This window comes from Lissotriton helveticus, chromosome 5_1, assembly GCF_964261635.1.
Source record: "Lissotriton helveticus chromosome 5_1, aLisHel1.1, whole genome shotgun sequence".
In the NCBI taxonomy this organism is placed as follows: Eukaryota; Metazoa; Chordata; class Amphibia; order Caudata; family Salamandridae; genus Lissotriton; species Lissotriton helveticus.
Window position 1 is genome coordinate 2,002,144,106 of NC_136065.1, and position 19,539 is coordinate 2,002,163,644.

General features: G+C 48.1%; 1 protein-coding gene across 1 annotated transcript in view; it reads left to right on the forward strand.

Moving 5' to 3' along the window:
- LOC144756162 (E3 ubiquitin-protein ligase TRIM39-like) overlaps positions 1-19,539 on the forward strand; it is a 274,405-nt gene that overhangs the window by 167,131 nt on the left and 87,735 nt on the right. The window contains exons 5-6 of the mRNA XM_078645741.1: positions 4,547-4,731; positions 12,093-12,119. Of these exons, the coding sequence (XP_078501867.1) occupies positions 4,547-4,731; positions 12,093-12,119 (212 nt within the window). The remainder of the gene's footprint in view (positions 1-4,546; positions 4,732-12,092; positions 12,120-19,539) is intronic.

The window sequence follows — 19,539 nt, forward strand, 5'->3', positions numbered from 1 at the left end:
TTGCTGGGCTGTTCCTAAATTTTAAGGGAAGTACGTGTCACTGTATTGTGTAGGATATTGTAAGGTCTCATGGAGTCCTACAGTTGGGCATCCATTTTGTTCAATCAATCAATCCCGGCATTTGTATAGCGCGCTACTCACCCAGAAGGGTCTCAAGGCGCTGGGGGGGGTAGAGGGGTACGTTACTGCTCGAACAGCCAGGTCTTGAGCTGCTTCCTGAAGGAGAGATGGTCTTGGGTCAGCCGAAGGTGGATGGGGAGGGAGTTCCAAGTCTTGGCTGCCTGGTAGGAGAAGGATCTTCCTCCGGCGGTAGCTCTGCGGATCCGTGGTACGGTGGCGAGGACGTGGCTGGTTGATCGTAGTTAGCGGGTGGGCATGTAGAAGGTCAGGCGGTCGTTGAGGTACTTGGGGCCCAGGTCGTGGAGAGCCTTGTGTGCGTGGGTGAGGAGTCTGAACGTGATTCTCTTGCTGACGGGGAGCCAGTGCAGGTCTCTCAGGTGTCCGGTGATGTGGCTGTGTCGGGGGATGTCCAGGATGAGTCGTGCTGAGGCGTTCTGGATGCGTTGGAGTCTTTTTTGTAGTTTGGCTGTGGTTCCGGTGTAGAGGGTGTTCCCGTAGTCCAGTCGGCTGGTGACGAGTGCCTGGGTCACGGTCTTCCTGGTTTCGGTGGGGATCCATCTGAAGATCTTGCGGAGCATGCGCAGGGTGTTAAAGCATGATGAGGAGACGGCGTTGACTTGTCTGGTCATCGAGAAGGAGGAGTCCAGGATGAAGCCCAGGTTGCGTGCGTGGTCCGTTGGTATGGGAGTGATGCCCAGGACAGGGGGCCACCAGGAATCGTCCCAGGCGGAGGGGGATGATCCCAGGATGAGGACTTCCGTCTTGTCTGAGTTCAGTTTCAGGCGGCTGTTCTTCATCCACTCGGCGACGTCTTTCATTCCTTCGTCTAGGCTGGCTCTGGCGGTGGCGGGGTCGTTGGTGAGGGAGAGGATCAGTTGGGTGTCCTCGGCGTAGGAGATGATGTTGAGGTTGTGTTGGCGTGCGATGGCTGCGAGGGGGCTCATGTAGACGTTGAAGAGGGTTCGGCTGAGTGATGATCCTTGTGGTATGCCGCAGATAACTTTGGTGGCCTCTGATCTGAACGGGGGGAGGCAGACTCTCTGGGTTCTTCCGGCGAGGAATGACATGATCCACTCCAGTGCCTTCTCTTGGATTCCGATGTTGGCGCTGCACTAGGGTGCGATGGCGGACAGTGTCGAATGCAGCAGAGAGGTCCAGGAGGATGAGGGCCACTGTTTCCCCGTTGTCGATCAAGGATCTGATGTAGTCGGTGGCTGCGATCAGGGCGGTTTCGGTGCTGTGGTTGGCCCGAAAACTGGACTGCGAGGGGTCGAGGGATCCGTTCGTCTCGAGGAAGGCGGCGAGCTGTCTGTTGACGGTCTTCTCGATGACTTTGGCCGGGAAAGGGAGGAGCGAGATGGGGCGGAAGTTCCTGAGGTCGGTGGGGTCCGCTGTTGGTTTCTTCAGGAGGGCGCTGAGCTCGGCGTGCTTCCAGCTCTCCGGGAAGGTGGCGGTGTGGGAGGAGGTGTTGATGATGTCCCAGAGATGGGGTGCGATGATGGCGTCGGCTTTGTTGAAGACGTGGTGGGGGCAGGGGTCGTGGGGGATCCGGAGTGGATGGTGTTCATCGTGCGGGTGGTGTCTTCGGTGCTGACCGGGGTCCAGGTGCAGAGGGTGGTGGTGGCGGGCGTTGGTTCGGCGGTAGGGTGCGTGGTCTGTGCATTGAAGCTGTTGTGTATCTCTGCGATCTTGCGGTGGAAGAACGAGGCGAGTGAGTTGCAGAGGTCTTGCGAGGGAGTGATGTCGTTTCCGGCGCTGGGGTTGGAGAACTCTTTGACGATGCTGAAGAGTTCCTTGCTGTCGTGGGCATTGTTGTCCAGTCGTACTTTGAGTGCTGTCGTCTTTGTGGCGCGGATCAGCTGGTGGTGTTTGCGGGTGGCGTGCTTGAGGGCGGACCTGTTGTCTGTGGTCTGGTCGTGCCGCCAGGCTTTCTCGAGGGTGCGGCAGTTCTTATTGGAGTCTTTGAGTTCGTCGGTGAACCAGGGGGTTTTCTTGCTGCCGGGTCTGGTGGGAGGGTTCTTTAGTGGTGCGAGGTCATCGGCGCAGGCGGTCAGCCACTGTGTGAGGTTGCTGGCTGCTTCGTTGGGGTCCGATGAGCTGGTGGGTGGGTTCTGGCTGAGGGAGGCGGTGAGCTGCTCGGTGGTGATCTTGCTCCTGCTCCGGCGAGGGACTTGTTGTGGGTGGTGGTGGGTCGTCGTTCTTCTGAAGCTGAAGTGGACGCAGCTGTGGTCGGTCCAGTGGAGTCCGGTGGCGTGGCTGAAGGAGATGTGCTTGCTGGAGGAGAAGACGGGGTCAAGCGTGTGGCCGGCATAGTGGGTGGGGTTGTTGGATGTAATGCCCTCACACACCCTTTCAGGTGTCATGCTTCATCTTCTGGGCTGCTCCTCGTTGGGTCAGCGGTGCAATACCCAACGGGCAACACCTCAAAGAGGGGCTCTTTAGCAGAGATCTTCTATCCAATTGGCGTTTTGGTGAAGTGCGGGTGTGGGGCCAGGAGAGCGTAGACGTGTAAGTGTGGGTTTAAATAAAGCTAGGGGTGCCATGGAAGAATTTATTCTGGGGTCCTCTGCTCTAATTAAAATTAAGCCTGAAAGGTACTCGCTGGAATATTATGCTTCCAATTACGAATTCCGTTCCAGTTGGTGCTCTAATCGGTCAACATGTTTCTCGCTTGTGTATATTAACTAGCGATTCTTCAGGACCAAAAAATTATAATAAAGAATATATCTAAAGTTATGACTGTCTACGTAAAAGTGTTCTCACTAGTGTCCAATGTCAGGTGTACAGTCTAGTGGATTTGTTAACAGAAAAAATTGTGTTTCATGTAATTATACCTGCGTTAAGCTGCATCTACCTGGTTAGGGAGAAAAAGAAGCAAATCACAACAGGTAAATAGTACAACATCGGGTGACTTTGTACATTCCTTGTGACATGCTAGAGTATGTGCTACAAGCATGTACATTAAAACCAATGCAGTGGTGTTCATGCAATTCCTCAGTGAGCCACATTGTGGGCATGCTCCTGTGGACAAATGGATAATAACAGTACTGGATTAAAACAAATGCAGCAGTAATCATGTAGGTGATGAGGTATCTGACTCACCTAATCAGTTTAGTGTACAGACAACAACATTATCCAGCGGGTTAAGCATCGGGTTAAGTCATCCAACCTGTGGCTAGTCATGGAAGGAGACCATAATTAAAAACCTTATCGTGTAGTGGTTTGAGTAAGGTTGTGTTCATATGACCATGAATGAGGGCGGCTGATAACCAAGTATTCTGTTAAATGGCTGCTGTACTTTTAATGTTCTAGTGGGTATGACAGAAAATTATAGGTTGTATTAGGTCATCAACCTGGTGTTGAAAACGTCTGTGTTAAGTATTCTTCCTCCCATCGCTATCTCGCGTTATATCAATCTTGCCTAAAGGATATTTATACCTTAATCAGTCTTAGACACTGAAGGCAAAAATCTTCCCGATGCTTGATGATTGAAGGCATGTCAATGTCCCGTTGGTGCATAAGTGCCGATATTGCTATTACAATCAGCGATGATACAGTAGTTACGATTGTAAATGAAAAGTGCTATGAGGCCCAACATGTAGGCGCAGGAGCAACGGTTAAAGAAATTGTCATGCTATATCCCCGTACGGTTGTTATTTGCTATGGGGCCCCTGGTGTCGGTTACGAGCAGGAGGGGGAGTGGGGGCGGTAGCCAAAGCTGCCAGGTCACGCTGTCTTCAACGTCAAGGAGTGGCCCTGGTTTGTTACTACGGAGGTTATCACGCAAGGTGAACGAGTCCTGGTCCTAAAACCTGCTACCCGTCAGTGAGTTTTCCACTTACTTGTTTGTTCCTGTGCTGCCTCCTACGGCACCTACTACTCGTCGCCGGATCCGGGTGGGGATTGCGGATCCGTCGGTTGTGGTTCTTCAGTGTGCGCTAGGGGTCACGTGGTAGCGTGACTGTGCTCAAAGTAAATGTCACGTGATCAATGTAGTGACTGTGGCGGCCATCTTACAGTGGGGTTGTTTTCACTATCTCTGTTGAAACATTTACTGTAGCTCATCATACCTTAGTTACTCAGGTCATGATTGGGGTATAATTATGTGTTTCTTTTAGGTCCCCGAACTGGTCCCTCTGCCTGTTCATTGCACTTTATATGCTCAACCTTCTCATGTATTATGTTCTCTATTTGTGCTTTTATGGTCTTTGGCCGAAAAAAGGTTTTCTACATCATACATCTTTTTGTTTGTGGCTTGGTGTTCTATTCTTCATTTTTCTTTGATTGAATACTCCCTACTCGCTGCCTACATCTTTTGTTTGATTATTTCTCCATATTTTTACAGGCTCAATGCATAAATTCTGTCCTACCCTTACCGTCTAAGTAGATGGGAATTTCATAGCATCTCTATTTGCCAATTTCCAAGGTATGAAAATATGAAAACTCAGAAAGCTGATGGGGATACCTTAATGGAGAAGAAAGATGAGACAGTCAAGGACGAAGAGTACGACGAAGAGTACGACGAAGAGTACGACGAAGAGTACGATGAAGAGTACGACGAAGAGTACGACGAAGAGGTGGACCTGCAGTTAAAGATAATTGAATCATTGGGTGAGAAACCACAAACTTGTCATTAGTGTAAACTATAAAAATGTCCAGTAAATTGTGAATATTTATCATCTCACCAATATATTCAGTAAGCAAATGTGTTGTTACTAAGACACTTAAATCCCAACCTATGAAATAGCTTGAATGCTGATAAATTAATGCAGTAATTAAAGATGACTTTATAAAACAGAGAGGCATTATTGAATAGTTGTGAAGTACCTATATATTTATTTACCCAATGTTATGGAGCTTTGTAATACCAGCATCATAAGGGAAAGCGGCAGCTCTGGCCTGCCGTGATTTGACTAGTGGCCTTTTGAGCACAGATAGCGCAGTGACTGACTAAACTCTCTCTGCTGTAATCTTACGGCAAAATATAGTTAATTGACAGGAATCTATAATAAAAATTAATATTGGTCAATCAAAGGATGCACAATTCACCCTATACCACTGTAAAAGCTTCTTGAGTAGGACTATGGGGCTCTTCCTCTTCACCTAATTTGCAATCCTATTATCGTTTTTTAGATTTCGCGTGAAATATATTATATTTAATATATCTTGAAAGGGGCTTTTCGTATTGGTTCTCAAGGCCAAAGTACTCCTCCAAATCCGCCTCAGTGTGTGAAGCATTTTTATTACATTAAGGCTGCACAGCATGTACTATTTACAGATACTTATCTTCTCCTGTCTGCACTCATTTACTATACATATCTTCTAACAAAGCTATTTATACTGTTTAATCCCCAATTACTGTCCAGACTTCAGAGACTGTTAAACTATAGGATAAGATCTCTTCCTAGGGAAATGGCATATAGCGCCTAACAGTGTGTGGGAATGCTTGCTCATTTATTACTTTGTTGTGTTTAGCCTTAGAACATTTGTGGCTTTTGCTATTCATGCATCAGTACCCTTCTTTGCGCTTAGTAGGCATTATCAGATCGGTTGTACTACTATACAATTGCAGTTATAAGGGACTTTATCTGAATGGTGCAGCAGGTGCAGTGGCACCAGAGCCAAAAGTTGACATAACTACTCTAAATACGTACTATTGCTATATTTTACACCTAAAGAGGCAGTTATCTAGCAAGCACTAGGGTCATGATTTCAATGGTGCAGCAGGTGCAGCGGCACCAGGACCAAAAACTCCAGGCAGGCCACTAAACACTGATTATTGCTATTTTTTACGACTTAACAGGCAGCCACGAATGCAGTTGTCTTGCAGCCTACAGTCATTATTTGAATGGAGAAGCAGGTGCAGTGGCACCGGGTCGAAAAGTTGTTAGAACACCTCTAAACAGCCAATATTGCTATATTTTACTACCATACAGGCAGTCACAATTTCAGTTTCCAGTTAAAAGGACCTTGATTTGAATGGTGCAGCAGGTGCAGTTGCAGCGGGTCAAAAGCTCTAGGGACCCCACTAAACGCGGAATATTTCTACATTTTACTACTAAACGGCAGTCACAAGTGCAATTACCTAGCAGGTACTAGGGTCATCATTTCAATGGTACTGCAGGTGCAGGTGCAGAGGCACCGGGGCCAAAAGTTGTCAAAAGTCCTCTAAACACCAAATATTACTATATTTAACTACTAAACAGGCAGTAACATGAGCAGTTCCCTTGCAGGCACTAACGTCATGATTTCAATGGTGCACCAAATGCAGTGACACTGGGGCCCAAAGCTCTAAGAACACATCTAAACACCAACTATTGCAATAATTAACTACTAAATAAGCCGCCGAAGCCACCATCTCCCTCTACAAAAATGGAATCATTCTTATACAAGCCTCCGACCACAATCTAATGCGATTTGACACATTCTTCCCCTCTATCTTAAATACAGTGGCTAGCGGCAGTCCCGCGCAAGGGTGGGACCACTAGTGGTCCCCCAGCACTCGCAGTCTCTAACCCCTACCTCTACACCACCTCCCGCGGATCACACAGCTACCTTGTTGGACCCCCCACTTTCTACCCTAACTCCTAACCACTCCCTCGCAAGGCCCGCACTGGACGGGCTGTATCAGTACAGTCATCTTGTGAACCCTCCTGCTCCTCCTGTATGGTTTGCTAGTCCTAACCCGCCAAGTCCCAGTGCTCACAACAACCCAATTCTTCCCAAATCACCTTCCGGCAGCGCAATTCACATTCCCACCAGGCTCTCATCAGCCTCCACTGGTCTTAATCCATCATTCCCCTCCTCTCCTATCCCACTCAGCCTCCAGAGCATGCAGTGCCACTTCCCTGAATCCCTCCCCTTGGGACACACTCAGGCGCCGACTGCCCTACCTTCCCACGACCTCACTAGCTCCTCCCCTTCCATATCCATTCCGAGCATGTTGCTCCACTGCCCAGATACTGGTCCCGCTGGGTGCATCCAGTTTCCTACCACCTTTCTTTACCCTGACTTTACTAACTCTTCCCCTAGCCTATCCATTCCGAGTGTACATCTCCAGTGTCCCGAATCTCTTCTAGCTGGCAGTCCACACTTGCACTACCATCCCCCGACTTCACTGGCTCTCCCACGCCCAGGAGACAGGGGACCTTGCCCCCCAATCCCTTCCACACATCTCACTGGAAGGCCGCCTTAATAATATAGTACTCTGCATTCAACAACTCAAGACTGAAGTCCGCAGTATATTACATATCACTAAGGCCTTGTTGGCAAACCCCTGTCCTTGCGGCACCACCAAAATCACCTTCGCCGCTCGCTCCCTGTTCACAGACGTTCGGGGCTCTCCTCCCCCCTTGACGCTCAGAGGGCACCGTATCATGTTTCCCTATACCACTCACAGAGGTCATTGTCTCATGTTCCCCATATACTTCATAGGTGGGGCTCCGCTCCGCTCCCTATTGACCCAGCCCGCCCCTCTAGATGCAAAGCTCCCCTGTCTGATACAGATATTCTTTCTCTCCTACATTCTTATGTTCCAGCTCCCCCACCCTCCATAGCAAACGTGCATCAAATTGAATCCATCACTACGGATCCCTTCAGGGAACCTAGGCCTAACACCAGAACCCTAAATGAGAATAACCTCACGCGAGTTACCACCACGCTTCCCGCTCCAACAGACGCCATCACTAGTCTCAAATGTGTGCTCCTAAATTGTAGATCTGCAGCGAAAAATGCTTCGGACATTGCAGATCTCACCGTGGCGCAGGATGTGGACCTTGTAATGCTGACTGAAACCTGGCTTAATGACTCGGCTACCCCCTGCTTGGACCTCTTAATACCTCCCAACTATGACATCATTAGGTTGGACAGATCCATGGGCAAGGTGGAGGCATTGCATGCTTACATCGGAGCAATCTTTCAGTGAAGGTACTTCAGACTGACCTCCTGCCGTCCAGTGAATACCTATGCATTGAAGTGACTGGGGGCAACAATCACAATCACTCCTGTAAACTGCACACATTTTACCACCCCCCTCGCGACAACCTTCCCTTCACAGAACAGATCATGGACATTATCTCAGCTAACGTAGACTCCCATGGCTCCCAAATCTTCCTGGGAGACTTCAACCTCCATTGGAATGATGTAAGTGATAGGGTGGTTAATAGCCACAAATCCTACCTATTTGACCTTAACCTAATTCAAATCTGGGACAGCCCCACACATATCAAAGGAGCTACCTTGGATCTCGTCATTGGTAAACCCAACTCCCTTTTCCTCGATTCTATCCTCCCATGTGATTGAACCGATCACTATTGCATCACCTTCCGTATCTTGGATTTGGTAAGAACAAATAAAGCCCAACCCAAGAACCCTAAACAGCTGAAAAGATGCCTATGGAATGTCAACCCGCTTGAGCTGACTGCTCTCTGTGATAACATCCTGCACTCTCCACCAAACATGTGGATGTCTACGAACTTACGGCCCATTATAACCGCGCAATGCTGAATGTCCTAGACTCGGTCGCCCCATTACAGCTCAAAAGAATCCCCTCCAAACACTCCAAACCATGTTTTACCGATAGTCTTAATTTAGACAGGAGAAACCTAAAATTCGCTGAAAGGTTGGGGTGGTCCAATCCATCCCTTGAGCATCTGTACCACCTAAGATCCTTGAGAAGCTCCTATAATAAACGCATCAGATATTCTAAGGCCACCTTTTTCAGAACTCCGTTAGACCAAGCAAAAAAAGTCCCAAAAATGTGTTCGAACTAATCAAGTCCCAAGCCAACAGTCATCTGAACTCTGAATCACTGGGTCTAGGGACATTGCCCAATTGCGAAGAATTCGCAAAATTCTTCATAAATAAGACCAGTAAGATTGAAACAGAATTACGATCGGCCTGTAAACACCTGTCAATCAGCCCACCTACGCCCCTACTACCATCTAGTAGCAATTGCATGGTCCTGGCGTTATCACATCCTCCTTATCTCACCCCATAAGCAATCACTGGACATTGAGCAATGGTTGAATCAGTTTTCAGCTCTTAACTGCAGACCTCACCTCGTTGACTCTGCATCCTTGCTTGGCATCATACTAGACAAGAGTTTGAACATGCAAAAACACATAAGTCCCCTCACCAAAGGAGCGAACGTACAGCTCAGCATTCTTAGGAAGCTCAAACCTTATCTCCCTGCTCATGACTTAAAGGTTGCAGTGCAAGCATTGGTGATCACAAAGCTGGACTATAGCAGTGCTACGCTGTGTGGCCTGCCTGGAGTGATAACGGCTCCCCTTAGGATGACCTTCAATGCTGCGGCCATGCTCGTTACGGGCACAAGAAAATTCAACTACATCTCTCCTGACCTGCTAGCTCTGAAATGGCTCCCCTATGAAGCTCGGATACAGCTGAAAATTGCAAACATGACTCACAAAGCAATCCACCTCAAGACCCCGATGTACCTCGCTCCGAAATTGGAGCTCTCATGTGGTTCAAGAGCCTTTAGAAGTGGCAGCACCCTATTACTCAAACCACAAAAATTCAAGAAAAAAAAGACCTATAATCGATCATTTTCAGGTATGGCGCCAAGGATCTGAGACTCTCTTCCCCCCGAAGTCAGGGTGATCCCTTCCTATGCCCTGTTCAAATTAGAAGTTAAAGAGCTTTTGATGAACAAATATCTGCCTCAGACCGCCTTCCCCACTTGACTCTCGGACTATTTGACGCTGCTCTGTGCTCTAGATGCTATGTACTTGAGACTGTTGGACATTCTAAATAGTTTTACCTGTTGTTATGATGTTTATTTATGTGCTCCATGTACTCGTACTTTTGCATTATCTGTAAAGCGCTCTGATACCCTCTGTGGTCATGCTTGCGCTATATAAAACTTTCAAAATAAAATTAATAAGCTGTCACAAGTGCAGTTAGCTTACAGGCAATAGAGTCAAGATTTGAATGGTTCAGCGGGTGCTGTGGCGCCTGGGCCAAAGGTTGTCATAACTCCTCTAAACACCAAATATTGCTAAATTTTATTACTAGACATGCAGTCACAAATGCAGTCTTGCAGGCACTAGGGGCATGATTTGAATGGTGCAGCAGGTGCAGTTGCACAGAGCCGAAAATGTATCAGACCTCCTCTAAACACATAGTATTGCTATTACATCAATTAGTTCTATTATTTCCCTCTTTTATTTAATGTTTCAAAATATTAATATTACTTACCTGCACTATACTGCTAGTAACATATTGCCTTTTTGTACATAAACAAGTCATAACACTTTAACAGACTTTCTGTAACTTATACTGTATAATAAGCAAAACCTAATGCATTTACCAATGCTTGTTTTATGAATGTGACTCTGACAGTCCGCATGCGAAATGTAAAGATGGATGCCTTTTCTGCCTGAGCCTCGCTTGCGGTAAAGGCTGGGCAGCCAGGCATACCCTTGGGGTACACGAGTGAAACAGTGACGTTGGTCTTGTATTGTGCAGCCCTTCACATCAGTGGGTGGTGCAGGGGAACAAGCATCAATGCAGCAACTAGATGTATCCACGGCCATTGCAGAGAGAAGTCCTGTGTGTGGCTTTATATCACTCAGCCTACACAATAGTAACGTTTCCATCTCGGCACAAAGTAAGATGGAGTCAGCAGCTTCACTGACCCCACCGCACACTGTGATGATATGGGGATGGCAGACTTCAGAAAAGTCTCCATCACATTTTGTATTGCCAGTCTCTGCCCTCTTGGGAGGAGAGCGATAGTAGTGCCATGGAAGTCAGAGGGGCAGCTGCGATCCCTGGTTTGCTCACTGCGTGGCCTTGCGTGGCTTGATAAATCTAGAGTAACACAGAGCAAATCACTGTGTGGCGTTACTCTGCCCCAGGGAGGCGTTGTATGGCTGGAGCATACCATCGCATTCCCAGATTGCCATTACTGGTAGACCTGGTAATGGGTCTAAATTCTATTCCTCACCAGGTGAGGCGTAATGAGGAGAAATATCTTCATTTCTCCTCGTTACTTCCTCTGTGTGCTGCATTGTGCAGCACACATAGAAAGAGGAAAAACCTCAGAGTATTGTTTTTGTGCGGGAAGCTTCCCTTCCTGTACAAAAAGAATCCTGCTTAAAATGCAGACACCCTTGCACCACAGAGCACTCGTGCACCTGCATTGGGACTAAGGGAGCACATTGTGCACTAGTGCAGGGAGAAGACAGGAATGTGCTGTATAATGTTAAATTGTGTGCATTCCTGCCCTTTCCCTATCGCGCAGCCCAGCAAGATGAGTTGCTGCGCTGCTTGATTTTTAGAAATAAATGTGCTCCTTAGTTTGCCTGAGTGGTAAGTGAGGGAGGGCCGGGAACGATGTACCTTATCCTTGAGGGATGTTGGTGTTTCCCCTTCCGGACACTTGTATATGATGCACAGGATCTCAAATGACATTCAATTGATTTATTTGTTGGCTTCAAAACTTTACGTGAATTAGGACCAAGATAAGCCCAGATGGTGCTACAGCAATGCGCAAGGACAAAAACAGGGAATTCAAGCGCATACAGCACGGCTGCCAGCCAGGGTGGCAAGGATCACCCATGCATCGGTGTGCAAAGCATTGACGGCACGCTACTACCTAGGATGTTCAAGAGCCCCGATAAAGTTAAACAAGCCTCTTGCTGATCCGAATCTTACTTTCAGAGTTGGCGGATATTTATTTACATGGGGCAAAAGTCCAACAGGGATAGAGTTAGACTAGTTTAGGTTTATTAATTAGTTAGAATTGGGATTTGACTAAGGGATGGGGAGCAGTTTGAGTTTGGGATTGGAGCATTGGTAAGGGCAATTGCCTTTTTTAGTGAATTAAGATTTCAGAACATTTCCACATAAAATATATTTTTGTATAGTAAACCCTGTTTGTAGATCCAAATGTGTGTATTTTCCATATGTGTTCATTACTCTTTTAATTTCCTATATTTTTCTCCTAGACTGGAGATGGGCACGCCGCTTTGCAGGTAACTACAAATTGTCCTTCTTTTGGTTTCCTCACTTAAATCGCTTTCATTTCTTCTTGTTCTCTGATTGTTTTCATGCAGTTGAATCGAAGTCTCTCCGTGCATTCATTTGCTATAATTCAATTATAAACAATGTGCAGCTTGTTGGAGGCTCTCTGCAGTTACTCAGATGGACTTTTTTTTTTCTTCTTGCGTTGGTATTATTCATGCTTTGGCAATAGAGCTCATCAGAGCACACAGCAGCTCTTTGGGCGAGAACAGACAATGAGCACTGCTGCAGGGGTCTGTAACTCCGCTGTGGTCTGGTCTATTGTTGGGCTTTTCATTGCTTCTAGGATCTGGACCACTCTTGGGATCTGCACCTCTGCTTGGATTGCTCCTCTGTTGCGGTATGCATTCTGCTGTGGTCTGTGCCACTCCTGGCATCTGCACGGCTTCTGGGGTCTGCACTGCTGCTGGAATCTGCATTGCTGTTGGGATCTACCCCACTGCTAGGATCAGTAGTGCTGCTGTGGTCTGTGCCACTGCTAGAATCTTCAGCGCCTCTGGGATTGGCTGCACGGCTGGTATTGAGATCTGTAGTGCTGCTTGGGTCTGTGCCACCTCTGGGGGCTTCACTGCTTCTAGGATCTGCATCACCACTGCTGGGGTCTGCAGTACTGCTGGGATCTGTACTGCTGCTACATTTTGTGCGCTTCTTGCTGGATTCTGCGGTTGCGCTGGGATCTGTACTGTTGCTGCTTCATTTTGTGCGCTTCTTGCTGGATTCTGCGGTTGCGCTGGGATCTGTACTGTTGCTGCTACATTTTGTGTGCTTCTTGCTGGATTCTGCGGTAGCGCTGGGATCTGTAGTGCCGCTTGTGTGCGCGCCCTTCTTGATGGAATCTGCGGTACTGCTGGGATCTGTACTGTTGCTGCTACAGTCTGTGCCCTTCTTGATGGAATCTGCGGTAGTGCAGGGATCTGTACTGTTGCTGCTGCAGTCTGTGCCCTTCTTGCTGGAATCTGCGGTAGCGCTGGGATCTGTACTGTTGCTGCTGCAGTCTGTGCCCTTTTTTTTTTAACTTTTTATTATTTGAAACACAAAGAAACAAAACATCAAGCAAACAAGCAAGGCAGCACAGTAGTAACACAGCCATTAGGTATGTGCTCAGGGAGGACGGGAGACACATGTTAGCAGGAGAAAAAAGTCTTTGAATACAGATGAGGGGAGGGAGGCACAGGCAGAGTTGCATATGAACAGTACGATATACCACAGCTGGAAGGGATGTAGGTCAGGGCGACTGAGGAGGACTCTGTAAAGCGTTGAGCGGGGGTGTACAAATATCTCCACGGTATGAGTTCCAAGGAGTCCAAATCTTCCCCCACTTTTTGGGCCTGCCCCTTGCAATATATACTGTTTTCTCCCGAAACATGCACCAGTCCAAACTCTCTTTTCAAGCAGTCACTGTAGGTGGCCTTGGGGATCCCCACAACTGGGCAATATCTCTCTTCGCAACCATATTGGCCAAAGTCACCCACCGAAGCTGCAACACGTCCTAGTCATTCGGACCCCATACATTCAATAAACATTGTAAAATGAATGTATGTAAATGTAAATGTATAGGCATTTATATAGCGCACTACTTACCCGTAGGGTCCCAAGGCGCTTCGACCGCTGCGAAACCCTTCCTGGCTTCCCTGAGAGATGGTCCCTTAATGGGTATCTCCAGGGTGAGACCAGGCATCCCCGGCGGCCTGGTGGGGCCGTTAGTGAAGATGAGGCAAGCTAATGCCCAGAGTTGCCGAGTGTGAACGCTGATCAGAGTGGACACCGAGGCGAGAGAATTATCGAGTCCGCTGACCCTGGTCCAGAAACCTGCCGCGCCGGGAATCGAACCCTGGTCCCGGGCCGTCCTCTGCTCTCGGGTCTGCCGCCTCTAACCAGTGAGCCACACTACTTCAGGAGTGAGCCACACTACTTCAGGGCTTCCGGCATCATAACACTCGTGACGTCAGCCATAATCTCATGTATACGTTTCCAGAATCGCACCACCTCAGGGCATTCCCAAATGATGTGAAGATAGGTGCCAAGGAGACCACACCCACGCCGACACATGCCATCCGTAGAGAAACCCATATGAATTAGACGGGGACCAGTGACATAGATTCTGTGGAGGATCTTGAGTTGGACCAGACGGAGGCGGGCCGGAATCGCCACCTCCTTGGGAGAGGAGATCGCGGACTGCCAATCCTCATCATCCAGTTCAATACCATCAGCAATCAAGGCCTCACGGAGGCGATCAAGCAGACCCGATCTATCATTAATCATTTTCTTATAGAACAGTGAGATAGTACTATCCGGCACATAGCCATCTAGTATACGATCTTCGAGGGGGGAGGAATCCGGAACAGTACTACCCACTGGTAACACAGAATTCAGAGCATGACGTACCTGGATGTAACGAAATCTCACCTGGGAGCAGCCATTTGTCCATTTCAAATGCTGGATTCAAGGCCGGGCCATACATCCCGTGGTTGATAGCAGCAAGGTGGGAAGCCCAATAATACCTACGAATATCCGGGAGCGCTATACCGCCATCATACCAGGGGAGTGTCAATTTCGGAAGAGCTATGCGCGAACGTCCGTCCCATATTAGTTGCCTCTGTAACGATCGTACTTCCCGAAAATAAGTCGACGGGATGACATCAAAACTATTCTGGAGGGCATAGAGGAACCGAGGTAAGGACATCATCTTAAAAAGGGGCGCACGCCCTAGGGGAGACAGCGGTAATTTACGCCAACGCGCTACATCGGAGCGTAACCGCTGGAGTGGGGGGAGCAAATTACGTTCATAGCGAACCGCCGGATCCATGGAGATAAACACACCCAGGTACTTAAAGCCAGACTGCGACAACTGGATGGGACAGCCCCGTGGCAAACGAGGGGCATCACCCGCAAGTACATAAATGTAGGATTTCGACCAATTAATGATGAGGCCCGAGTTCTTCCCGAAGGAGGTAAGTATGTCAAACAACACATTGAGCGATTTTTGGGGAGAGGTAAGGTACAATAAAATATCATCCGCTATAAGGAAATGCGATCCTCAAATTCCGGCGTCCAGCGTATACCCTTCATCGAGGGTTCCCACCGTAGCCAAGCGGCAAGAGGCTCCAACGCCAAAGCAAAAAGGAGCGGGGACAACTGACAGCCCTGTCGGGTGCCCCTACCGAGAGTAAAAGGCACGGAGACGCGGCCATTAACCACCACCTGGGCTAGTGGTGTTTCATACAGGAGTTTGACCCAACCGATAAAACCCGCGCCGAATCCAAACTTGGCGAGTACCGCCCAGAGATAAGACCACTCGATTGTATCAAAGGCCGTCGTGGCGTCCAAGGACGCCAAGATGGCCGGTTCACGCAGCGTCGGGGCCCTCGCGAGAACACCATGCAGACGTCGTAAATTTAATGCCGTGTTACGGTGCGGGATAAAACCCGATTGATCCGGATGTATCAGGTCGCCAATAACTGTAATCAGACGATTAGCAAGCAATCTGGCGAGGATCTTGGGCTCCGCATTAAAGAGCGAAATGGGTCTATAAGACGAGCAACGATCTCGTGGTTTACCCTCCTTATGGATCACCACAATGATCGCAAGACGCTGATCTCTGGGGAGGGAGCCATTATCTCGCGCAGCCAAAAACATAGCACGTAGATGGGGAGCTAAAGTATCGGGCCGTAACTTATACAGTTCCACAGGAAGGCCATTAGGACCCAGAACCTTGCCGGAGTGAAGGGAGCGCAGCGCGAGAGCCACCTCATCCACCGAGGGCGTGGCATCCAGGCAATCACGCTCCGATTTGGACAAACATGGGAGCGCTATGTCCCGAAGCAACAAGTGCGAATCTCCTTCAGGCCTGTAGGACACCGAGGTGTAGACCTCTCGAAAATAATCAGCAAAGCATTCAACAATGCCAACTGGATAAGTTACACTCACACCATCACTTGTCACAATCACCGGAACCACTCGATTCGCTCTCTCCCTTCTGTCCAGCCAGGCAATCAATTTTCCCGCTTTATCACCCACATCATAGAGCCGTCCCTGCTGGTCCCTACTCATCGTCTTTGCTGCATCAGTAACCAAAGTTTTATATTCTAATTGTTTAAGGCGGAGGACATGTAATGCTTCTCGAGACACCCCCCGCTCCAATGCAGTCTCCAGGTCTGTGATTTCAGTTTCGAGCTGAACAATTGCCTCGTTCTTCCATTTCTTGGCACACCCCACCAAAGACAATGCCTGTCCCCTGATCACAGTCTTAAAAGCTTCCCACAACGAGACAGGTGAGAATACAGAACCAACATTTTCAGTAAAATACAGATCAAGTGATTAAATCAATTCAGCCGTGGCTTTGGGTTGAGGAGATACCATGGGTTAATCGGAGCCACCCTGCCTTCGGCCCCGATGCTAAGATTAAAATGAAACCAAATAGGGGAATGGTCCGATATGCCCCGGGCCAGGTGTCTAACCTTCCAATCGAGGGGGACAGTGCCGCCGGTATCAGGATGTAATCTAATCTAGAAAGACTGCCATGAGCTCCCGAATGAAAAGTAAACTGTGTTTGCTCTTGGTGCATTAGTCTCCAACAGTCTATGAGGCCCAATGTGTCCAGGAAGTCGCCCAACCAGGATTGCGCAGCAGGAAGATCTCAGGGGGGGGGGGGGGGGGGGGGGGGATAGCGGTCTATCCTGCCAGAAAAGACGGAGTTAAAATCTCCACCCAGTATCAAAACACCCTCGGGGAGACCCAGAACCATCCGCCCGTCTGTGCCCTTCTTGATGGAATCTGCGGTAGTGCTGGGATCTGTACTGTTGCTGCTACAGTCTGTGCCCTTCTTGATGGAATCTGCGGTACTGCTGGGATCTGTACTGTTGCTGCTACAGTCTGTGCCCTTCTTGATGGAATCTGCGGTAGTGCAGGGATCTGTACTGTTGCTGCTGCAGTCTGTGCCCTTCTTGCTGGAATCTGCGGTAGCGCTGGGATCTGTCCTGTTGCTGCTGCAGTCTGTGCCCTTCTTGATGGAATCTGCGGTAGTGCTGGGATCTGTACTGTTGCTACTGCAGTCTGTGCCCTTCTTGCTGGAGCCGGCTCAGCTGCTGATGCTAATTAATTTCTACGAAAGTTAGTAGATATGTTTTCGCGTCCATAACCCCCCTTGGGTCACATATTTATCGTAAAGTACACATAGTGCTACCTTCGGGCTACTGTCCAACAATATTCAGGATTTGCTCTGGAAACTAAGATACGAAATAAGTTTGCACCAGGTGTGCATCCCACCATTAAACCAGGTGGGAAAGTTTTAGGAAATCTGCCCGTAAAAATATTTAAAATGTAACACAATCAGTGAGGGTGTCATATTTATTATATGGTATTACTACTCAAGGAAACCCTTTTAGACAACTTTCGAATAACAAAACATTGAGGGAGACAACAATAAGGTTCTAAACCTGTGCCTTTCAGTTTGTATGCAGCTCACTGTGCTATAGTGGAAGGATTGTAACTGATGAACTCCAACTAACAAAAGGATCTCTGTGACAAAAACAATAACCCAAAGAGGTATCCACCTGAAATACTGATCTGGGGTCTGCATGTTACACGTTGAGCTGTGCAGCAGGAACATTGGCCCTACGTGCTACTTTATCACAAGTCAAAAGTAAGACTAGACAAAATGTCTCCAAGTGCGTTCACCAACATGACGTTTAAATTATCCTCTGAAAAAATGCCATGCACACAAAGATCTTCACAGCTACTCTTATCTCGCTTCTGCCTGTCCTGCAAAGAGCGCCCAATTGAGCTTGGTGTGTGGTGCTGCGGCACCGGTTGCACTGCCCTGAAGCAAATCTGCCTGCTGGGGTCTACAGCGAAGCGGAACCCTGCACCACGGCTGGGGTCTGCACCAGTTCTGAGCTCTGTATTGCTGCTGAGCTCTTTACTGCTGCTGGGATCTGTAGTACTTCTGGGTTCTGGAGCATTGCTGGCATCTGAGGTGCTGCTGAGATCTGTACTGATGCTGGGGTATGTAGCACTTTTGGATTTGTAGAGCTGCTGGGATCTGTAGAGCTGCTGGGATCTGTAGAGCTGCTGGGGTCTGTAGAGCTGCTGGGGTCTGTAGAGCTGCTGGGATCTGTAGAGCTGCTGGGATCTGTAGCGCTGCTGGGATCTGTAGCGCTGCTGGGATCTGCACTGTTGCTGAGGTCTTTAGCACTGCTCCAGGTCCACAGTACTTGTGGGTTTTGCAGCACTGCAGGAATCTGTTGCACTTCAGAGATCTACATGGCTGTTGGAGGCTGCACTACTGCTGATGTCTGCTCTGCTGCTGGGGTCTGTAGCATTGTTAGGCATTACACTGCTGCTAGGGTCTGCACTGCTGCTAGGGTCTGCACTGCTGCTGGGGTCTGTAGCACTGTTAGACCTGTGGTGACTGGTCCATGGAGCTCCTGGAATGAAACTGTCATCACAGCCGTTAGAGCCCCTGGGCCGAATCAGAAAACATTTTTTGCTGATGTTATTTCATATCTTTGGTGGTAAGTTAAGGCAGTGCTTGGTACAATCATCATCCACCACCATATTATGAAGGAACGTTTCTGGATGTCCCAATTTGTCACACTAATGTTTATGCATATTTGTTGTGGTGGTGATGTGTTCTGTTCTTTGTGCTGCCTTGTTTTTGTGCTGCATTACTGCATTGTAATGTTATTGTGTTATAATGTGGTTGTTGTGTTGCATTGTGCTTTGTTGTGTTGCGCCATTATGTTTTATTTTATGTTGCCTTGTGTATGCTATAGTGTTGTATACAATTGTTAAATGCTGTTACATTTCCAGACAACAACAACACATGCTTTTAACTTTCCCATACTAAGCAACCAACCTCGACTGGCACCAGTCAGGTGAAAACTGTAGCGGAGACTGCGTCTTAAATACGTACTTGCAGGTTTCACTCTATTGTATACGGCCCGTCTATCTACGGAGCTCTTTACTCTATCATCTCCCTCTAGAGTTCCTCTCTAGCCTTCTACTCACCTTCTCCTCACTGCATAACGCCATACTCTTCCTGCACTCTCTACACAACCTTGCAGTGCCGCTGAGACAAGGGATGTGAGAGATGCTGCAGGACCCCCAGATATATTGAAGAAGTTCAAATGGACTATAGGCAATATTTAAATTTATTGTGTTTTCAAACACTGGCATCAGTTTATTAGTTTTCCTTTATCTTACTCTAAAGCCTACATGATATACTTTAACCAGCGTACAAGTGTGCATGAAATGAGAAGGCTACAGTACTTCAGGGATTTTCTTCTCGTAAAAAAACTTTGTTTTCAAATGTTTCACAAGCAAGCAAAAGCCACATTGTCACCTTGATACTTCACCCTAAAATGTTATAAT